The 9,200-nt window shown below is 49.8% G+C and overlaps 1 protein-coding gene across 2 annotated transcripts; it reads left to right on the top strand.

Annotated features, from left to right (window-relative positions):
* The first annotated feature begins 980 nt into the window (after positions 1–980).
* ca4a (carbonic anhydrase IV a) lies at positions 981–8,937 on the top strand. Of its 2 annotated transcripts, none has more exons than XM_029249089.1 (8): positions 981–1,177; positions 4,925–4,969; positions 5,080–5,244; positions 5,737–5,882; positions 6,248–6,340; positions 6,957–7,023; positions 7,355–7,518; positions 7,629–8,937. In XM_029249089.1, the coding sequence occupies exons 1-8, from the start codon at positions 1,117–1,119 to the stop codon at positions 7,806–7,808; spliced, it is 921 nt and encodes a 306-aa protein (XP_029104922.1). In that variant the 5' UTR covers positions 981–1,116; the 3' UTR covers positions 7,809–8,937. The 2 variants fall into 2 exon arrangements, with proteins under 2 accessions (XP_029104922.1, XP_018586484.2); XM_018730968.2 differs by lacking the exon at positions 981–1,177 and adding an exon at positions 1,460–1,680.
* Positions 8,938–9,200: the final 263 nt, after the last annotated feature.

A 9,200-nucleotide genomic window follows, 5' to 3' on the forward strand; every position in this document is an offset into this window, starting at 1 on the left:
ATCTTTGGAGTGAGGGGAGCGGAGGAGGTGATCTTGTCTTTACCCCTTTCATCTTCATTATCCTCTTTTTCACACAAGAGACTTTCAGCTCAAAGAGGAGGAAATGAGGTTGACAATCAAAGGGGGGGGCAGGGTGGTGCAGCGAGTAGCGCTGCTGTCTCGGGGGGCCGGAGAATATTGGTTCGATACCCACTCGGTCCGTGTGGAGTTTACGCCTTCTCCCCATGTCTGTATGGGCTTCCTCTGGGTGCTCTGGTTTCCTCCCCCACTCCAAAGACATGCTGTTCGGGTCCCCCATAGCGCCTGGGTGACAGAGAGTGCGTTCCATGGATGTATGGATTAGTAACCCAGTATAAGTAGCGTATTTAGCTGTGTAAGTCACCACGGTACAGAAGGTGTGTGGGCTGATAACGCTACATATTATTCCTTGGAAGTTGCTTTAGAGAAAAGTATCTGCTACATGAATAAAAGTAAATCCCTGACATTAACCGGTCCTTTAACCGTAGAGCACCTTCCCAGCTCGGCAGGTACGGGCTTCAGTCGGAAAGGCCCGCGACGCGCCGGGGCCCCTGTCGGTTCTGCTTCGGAGCCCCGGTAACGTTGGGTTTTGGACGCAAGCCGCGGTACTTGTGATTTACGGCTTTCCGAGTGCATTTCTGACACACCTGCCAACTCAACCTTGATTAGTGTCATCGCTATCATGTGGCAGTGTGAGCCTTTTATAGATTTAGGGCCGAGTTATCTTAATCCTTCCACTTTCCAATAACTGCTACCTCCCTCTGGGCAGCCGCACCTTATCAGCGCGGTAAGGACAGGTATGTTCACCTCCTTCACCACATTTATACCCCAGTGGCTAAAATACAGCCGTACGGAACGGCAGTCTGATCCCGATCTGAGTAATAATATCCCAAAATGACACATGCTCGCTCATGTGCTTATCAGTGAAGGTATTTATTAGAGGTGATGGGCGAGGGGGCGGGGCCCCGGCCCTTTCCCGAGCACTGTCTCGCGCTGATCGACACGGGCTATAAGACCCCCCAGTGAGAATGCGATCGCACTGCGCGAGGGAACTCGAGCTCATCGTGTTGCGCGCGCGTGTCTTCGCTCGAGTCCACGATGCAGCGGCTCTTCATTCCTCTTCTTCTCCTGGGGCTCGTGGAGCGCAGCGGCGGCGCAGGTGGGTCCGCGTTCGCACCGCCGAAACGTGTCCGGTTGTCAGATGTGATTTTCACGAGCGCGAGACGCCCACGCGCTGCGCGTCCCTGCCAACCATCACAGCACGCGCGCCCGGAAAAGTGTATAACCGGAGCATCATCCGGTGCGCGCGCCTTCGCTGTCACGAGCAGGACGTGTTCGGTCTCGGACAGCCGGTGACCGGCAGGTGCATCAGTCCGGTCACGGCGCGCGCCTGCTCTTCCGCTTCGCGTTCATCGCTCCGCTCGCTGTGCCGTGAGTGAGTGTGTCTGTCCGGGGGGGGAACCCAGATTCTTCTGTCCCAGCCGGGACACATGCGCTCGGACGCCCCGTGGGGGACAATCCGCTGGAATGTTCGGACGTCCTGGGTGCCGTCGCCCGCGCTCATCATCGTTCGTCTTGATCATAAAATCCAACCTTTTTTCCCCTCGGTCGGTCAGTGTCACCCGGGTTGTCTGCGCGCTCCCGCGTTATTAAACCGAACAGGTGAGAACTCGCACGCCGACTTTCTCGACTCCACCGACGGGAAACGGTCACGCAGCCACTGAAACTTTGGGTTCACGTGCCGCAGGAGCACAAAAGAAAAAGCGCTTTTTGTGCTCAGGCGTCGCGCGGCTCTACGACGTCCGTAACGCGGAGCGGAAAAGTGTCGCTCTCAGCAGCAACGGCGGGTTCATTCTGCTGAGTCAATAGCGCATAAGGCGTAAGGCAGGTGATAACGCTCCTGCGGTGAGGGCATGAATGTCGCATCGTGAAGCTCAACACGAACATGTCATCGGACGTGATGATGCTAAAGAATTCACTTGGTTTTCATGCGGCGCTGAACAAAGGAGCAAAAGACAGAGCCGTAACTGAACTGTGCATTTAAATGATACAAGAAGAACTATAATAATGGCTACTAAAGCTGTCAAGTCAGTCAACTGGTCACGGAGGAAGGGAACAAAAAAAATCCAACCTAAAAGTAAGACGGGGGGTAAATAGACCTGGGGGTCCAAGTGTCAGCGGTTGCCGGCCGACCCCCCCCGGCATTTTAGATTGGGGGGTGCCAGTAGGTAACAGAAGCAAATGTATACAGTGGCTTAGGACATTGCCATTTATCAATGAATCTATACTCTGAAGGAATCCTCTAGTTCATAGATATAATCAGTGTTGGGAGCCAGGCTTCATATTGATTAGGGTTGTAATCTAATGTTTGAGTTTGAAACCCACCTCCTGCTGTAGTGTTCCTAAAATTTAAAATGCCCCGTATGCAGGAAAATTGGCGCAAAGTTAACGTTTGAAGACGTCTTGGACAAAGCCGTCAGCTAAAAGGTTAACGTGGTAAGAAGAGCGCGCGCGTTGGTAACGGCTTTAGCTCAAGCCTCCCTGGCATGCAGGAGCACTGGTGTCGAGCGCTTTTCGCTTCACCCTCTTGACATCGCTTTCCAGCATAAGAAAGGTTTCTACATATTTAAGGAAAACCAGGCAGCATGCAAAGTACATGAGCAGGGGGGAAAAAAAAAAAAAAAAAAAATCCCCCCCCCCTACACTCACAAGGCCAAGAGAGCTGAGGGCAAACACACCATGTATTAGTAATATTGCATTTCATGGTATTTGTACACAGTACTTGTACTTATGACAAACTTGAAACTTGTTCCCGTGTTTCTCGTATTTGTTTGCCTCTCCTGCTTTTGTTTGCTGCCGTTCTCCTCTATTCACTGGCTCCACACTCCTCTTTTCTTTGGGTTCAGCAGCTGCACTGAGACCCCATTGTTCAAACCCTCACCAGGAGATCAAAGCCCCTTTGGATTCGCCCGATTAGTTCCCGAACAACACTTCAATTGAAAGGAATTCATTGCGGGGCTTCAGAGAGCCTCGCTTACGGAGCCTGGATCTTCTACAGATGCGTGTAGGCGATATGTGTCTCCGGTGTAGAGGCATGCGAAATATACCTTTACCTTTCTCCACAGCTACTTACAATGATTTATCCTTTCAGACAGGATGACTTTTACTGTGTGAGTTTTGGATAAGTACCTTGTTCTGGGGTACTACGGCAGAATGTAGGAATCAAAAGTGGGTCCTCTGGATACAAAAGCAGCACCTATAACCATGTATTTCTGGTTTAAAAAAAAAAAAGTCTGTACAGGTGGGTATTATTGCACAGTATTTGAGTTGCTAAGATACAGATGCAGGCATGAGTTTCTCTAAGTGCAAAACAGATGAGGTTTTTAGACCATTTGATAATGAGTGGGATTCAGCAGCTCTGAGGGACAGAGGGGAGAAATATTCCACTGCAATGGAGCAAAATCTGACAGTCGGCTGGCTTTCGATCTATTTTGAACTTGTGCGCGAGACCATCGGTCGGACAGAAGTGAAGAAGCATAGGAGTCTGGTTGAATGCAATGAGCGATCAGGTCTTGAAGGTGGGGGGGCAGCTACTGTTTCTTCTATAGTGTTAACATTGTCGCTTTCGTTTCATTTTAAACGAGAGAAAACGAAGCGTTTGGGAAAGGCCACGTTGGGTGGTGGCATGAGTTAGGAAACTTGGTGGTTGATGTGGGGTAAAGCTATGAAGGAATCCTTGACAGCCCTGGGAACATTAACTGTGCCAACAGCCCATGGCCCTGGTATCAAGCGGTGGCAGGATTTACCGTTTACCGTGTTCCTCACCCGTGTTTATTTCCAATACCTATTGTCGTGGGCCGCAGAAGGAAGTGGCGCAAGGCTGGCGTACAGAAACCGGCTTGTTTCTACCCCAATTCATTGGACTTCCTTTACAAACGCCAAACGTTCAATTTTTAATGATTGGGGGGGGGAGGGAACCTTAGTTATTTTAGCGGCATGTATGCTTTCATAAATATTTGATTTCTGAGAGGGAACCAGATATTTGTCAGTTGGGTAGAAACATTCGCTTCCATTGTGCAATACCAATAACATCTGAAATATGCGAGACTGTGACCTCTGTGACAAATGATTCCGTCTCTGTGTATGTTTTGATGTTATGGAACGATAAAGTATTAGTAAAGGTTATGCCTTTTGAGAGAATGAACAATAGGAAGAGAATTCCTGTGTATTAGGAGATTTATATGGCCAGGAATAACTGTTGACACTGGGATTGGTGGAACCATTGTTATTTGAGAAATGGGGAAAAAACAATAGCGATGGGGCGCAATGCAACCGGCCATATTTGGGAAGCCTTGTAACAGTTTGTCTGTGGCTGGATCTCTCGTCGTTTCCTCTGGAAGCGCCGTTTTCATCCTAGAGAAAAAAGGACGTCGTGGTCAAACGACGTGATGCGAAGGAGGAGGCCCCTGTCGTAACAGGAGTCGCTGGCGGTTAATCTGAAAATGCCCTTCGTAGCTCTTTGTTTTAGGCTCTTCTGTTAATTGAGGTGGGAGGAGCTAAATCGGAGTCATTTCCCCCCCCAGTCACACCTACTCAGGTTGAGGGGGTTTTGACTTTGAGGAATTTCATGTAATAACCCCGCTTCTCCGTACAAGGATTCCTTTGCATTTACGGGGACCAAACCTGGCTTTGATCCACCTTCCAAGAAAGGGTCGTCTTCTCGGTTATAGTTAGTGTCGCGCTGCACCGAGTTCTCGCCCTTCATTGGCCGCCGTCACCCGTTGCGATCGCGTCCCCGTTTGGACTGTCCGGACCACGTCGGCCTCTGCGCCGAGCGTTTGGTAAAAGTGCGCAGTAAACCCACACATAATGGATTTTATTTAAAGGAAAAACTTTGTTCTTGCAGAGTGGTGCTACCAGTCCCAGGTGACCTGCGAAAGCCATTGCAAAGGTGAGGGTTGCTCATATTTTTTAAAGCTGCGCACACACAGACACCACTCTCCGGTACGATCACGTTTTTTACTTTTTTGCCGCCGTTTACCCCGTTTTCCTTTTCCGCAGGGCCAGAAAAGTGGCAGGAAGTTGGAAGCAACTGCGGAAGTTCGAACCAGTCTCCGGTCAATATCGTCACAAAGAGGACCCTACCTGATGAGCGTCTCGCCCCTTTCCGGTTTACGCATTATCAGACCAACTTTAACGGCAACATTAAAAACAACGGCCACTCCGGTGGGTTTTAACATTCTTATTGGGTCCAATCGTACAACTTTCAATTGCACGTGTCATTTTGGGTGCAACTGTCCAAAGCCCAATGTAGGGGGGGGGGGGTGTGTGTGTGTGTGTGTGTGTGTGTGTGTGTGGTTCTCCATTGTGGCTGTGGTTCTCATGCTTCTCTACTCAGACCATTTTTAAAAAAAAAAAAAAAAAAAATTTACAAAGGTTGTAAACGTCCCCAAGTAGGGACTAAGCAGCGATGCCCAATACAGCACCATGAGCAGATCATCCTACTGTCCTGGCTTTCAGTTCACCTGGGAAATTATTGGCGCCATCTATAACTTAATGCTTTTTATAAAGGAAAATCCCTCACGTAGCAGTCATGCGAACGCCAACGTGTGGTTTTGAAAAGTTCGCTGTCCGAAACGGAAGCGTAGAGCCCGAACGCGCGCCCTAAAGGCGCGTCGCTTACGCTTAGGACGTGGATCTCGACCCGTTTCCTTGCAGTCCAAGTGAACCTGGACCATGGGCCCCTGATTGGCAACGGAGGCCTGGAGGCGACGTACAGGGCTGTGCAGTTCCACCTCCACTGGGGCGCCGATGGAGGTCCTGGGTCCGAACACACCGTGGACGGGGAGCGGTATCCCATGGAGGTACGCTCCGGACGCGTCTTCGCCCTTCACGGCGGCGACGGGAAGAACCACAAGAGCACCTGCGGTCCTGTCCAATAGTCAGAGTAGCAGCGGTGACAGGCATGCGCCACCTTGTACCGGCCTTGCAAGGCAACTCTCATCCAAAAGAGGGATGAACGACAGCGGCACGATGTCAGATACACAACCGATATCAATCCAAATGACTATTGTAATTATAAGCTATTTCTGTGAAAACATAAAATTATTTAAATGAGTATTTGGATAATTATGTGTGTAGGATAGTTTTCTAGCGTGGATTCTTAAAATCTTAACTAATTCCGCCCCCCCCCCCCTTCCCCCCTTCTTGTCCACTGTACTGTCAACAGCTCCATATTGTTCACATAAAGGAAAAACATGGCACTTTGGAAGCAGCTTTGCAGGATCCCACCGGAGTTGCGGTCCTTGGATTCTTCTACGAGGTTAATATCCGCGAGGGATGGGGTTTAGTTTCCCTTCCAACTTGATTTTAACGTGTTTAGAAATGGGGTAAAAACGAAGGAACTGTCCACAGAAATGCCATACTGTGGGTTTTTTTTTTTGTTTATAAGAGGAAAATATTTACAGTGCAGCTTGAAAGTATGTGAACCCTATAGGGATGGTCGTTATCGTACGAAATACTAAAATTTATAAAATGTAAATCTTAAACTTGACATGAATAGATGACTGATTTACACACCTGATTCTACTTGGTTTAACCAGTGCAACATGGGGTTCACTTATTTTTGCACCTGCGCTACTGACTCGGCCGATTTCTTCTAAACCAGCACATGGAAGTGGTCGTTGCACATCTCTTATGTCAGATGAGTGTGCATCTCATTAAATAACCATTTTGGGGTAAAACCAAGGGACGCAAGTGGCTCGCACTCTTTCAAGCGGCACTGTGTATGCATGCACATATTTTTACGTACCGCACATATAAAATGTATGTAGATGCAAGCGTCAATCGCAGCTCGGTTTGGCGCCAACCCAAAAATGCTCTTTCGGAAAGTTGCCCCGAAAAGCTTCCGTGTTGAAATGTGTCAAAACTGATTTCAGGAGTCCGCCAGTTCTAACAAAAAGTACGACCCCGTCGTAAATGCCCTGAAGAATATCGCAAGAGCTGGTAAGCTGCAAACATAATTTATACATTTTCCTTGTGACTAACATCAGAGGCCCTCAACTGACTGCTTAGCAAAAAAAAAAAAAATCAAATGGCATTTTAAATGTTTTTGTTCAAATGAAGACGGAGGGTCGAAAGCAGCACTGGGGATAAGGGCTCCGAAGCGTTGGTCCTGGAGGGGCCCTGCTCTTGTACCTTTGAGTGTTTTCCAGCAGACCGAGTGGATTGGTAGATTTGTCTGGGAAAAATTCCCATTGGTATGAATGAATGAATGAATGAATGAAAGCGTGACTCGTCCTCAAATGTGTCGCCGGCGCGGTGGTTGCGTTTCCAGGTAGCAGCGCTGTCGTAAACCACATATCCCTGGCGTCGCTCATCCTGCCGGACGGAAACATGACGAGCTACTACCGCTACAAAGGGTCCCTCACCACGCCGGGCTGCGCGGAATCGGTCGTGTGGACCGTGTTCGAACGCGCCATTCCGCTGAGCAAAGCGCAGGTGAGCCTCTTCTCCGGGTCTTCGCGGAAGGTTTTCGCTCGCCGACGATCTCGGCGCGGCGGCCTGATGGCTCTCTGTGCGTGTGTGTTTGTCGTCTTGGTGTCTTGCAGCTCGGCGCGTTCTCCAAGCTGAATTTCAGCGACGGGACGGCTATGGTGAACACGTTCCGGCCGGTGCAGCCCCTCAACGGGCGCCCGGTGTATCGGTCCGGGAGCCGCGCTCTCGCGGCCGGCGTCGCCCTTCTGGCCGCTTCCCTCTCGGCCTTCGTGGGACTTTCGCGGCCCAACTAGGCTCGGCGACCTTCCCTCGAGCTCGGCCTCTCCAGGTTCTGGCCGGAGCGAGGGGAAAATTGCTTCGTTTCACACCCCGCAATCAAAACGTTTCGCTCCGAGTCGCATGTTCCCACTCGCTGAAGCAAAAGTACAGTACATTCGGACAGACGACGTCGTCGTCGTCGTTCCTAGGTAACCCAAGCGCTCCGCACTCCTCAATTCCCTGTGTCTCACTCTCAACGCCTTGTGCAAGATGACTGCTTTTTGAAAGACAAATGTTATCACCTGGAATTAGAAATATATTCACTTTTAAAAAAACAGCTGCAGTGTAGATGGAAGTTGAGCAGTCGCTACAGGGAACGTGTGAACTCAAACACCCGTTGCGTCATATACGGCACAATCGTGGCCTTGCGGTGGTGGGCTTGTCAACAGCATGGTAACCCATGATGAACAGTGTTGTTCTGAACTTCCGGTTGCACGTAAATCCCCCCCCCCACCACGACCACACGCGGTCCGCTTCACGGACGAGGCGTAGTAGGGAGAGAGCGAACTCCTCCGAGCGCCTGACGCAGAGGCCGACCTGCCGCACCGAGGGACCGCGGGATCGGCGCACGCGTACTTGACGTCACGATCGCCAGCGCGTCGACCCACCCGCGTCCGCTCTTCCCCCCGGACCTCTCGTGCCGCACGCAGCCCTTGGAAACGCAGCGCTTCGCGGATCCGTCACGGACCTCAAGACTTTGTTCGTCGCCAAGCGTAGGGGGCCAGCGGCGATCGAATGATTTATCTTCGGCCTCGAGTTTGTTAGCTTTAGAAACCCGCTTCCAACCCATGTCAGGAAAGGGAGGATTTTTTTTTTTGTGTGCGGTCAGGTCTTGATCCACAGATTTCCTTTACAGGGATGATGTACTTAATCCATGCATTTCGCAGCACCTCCTACTGAATAGTATCTTCCTCACACACCTATTTCCATATGTGTAGAGTGATACTTTTGTTATTTATATTCGTGTTTTATCTTCATTTGCATTCCAACATGTTCTGCTGGGTAAAAGGGAAAGGGACAATTGAGCATTGAAAGGACTGTTAATCAGTTGTCTTCACACTGAAATTATTCCTGAGTGCATTTGTTCTGCTGCCTGAATTACAATGACCTTTTTCTTTTGATGCAATAAAAGTAAAACTATAATTAGTGCATAATGAGGGGGGGGAATTCTTTTGAGATGAATAAAATGGTTTGTCTGCTATTTGATCTCTTGTCTCTTTGAGGAATTCTGTTTACATTTTCCAGCTTGTTATGTTTACGGTCATTCACACACTGTCAACCGCTGGTCAAAGTTAGGGTCCCCGTAGGCCGGAGCCTACCTGGGAAATGGCATGCCAAGCGGGTCACGGAACGCCTCGGACAGGATG

The sequence above is a fragment of the Scleropages formosus genome, chromosome 25 (assembly GCF_900964775.1).
Source record: "Scleropages formosus chromosome 25, fSclFor1.1, whole genome shotgun sequence".
Lineage (NCBI taxonomy): Eukaryota > Metazoa > Chordata > Actinopteri > Osteoglossiformes > Osteoglossidae > Scleropages > Scleropages formosus.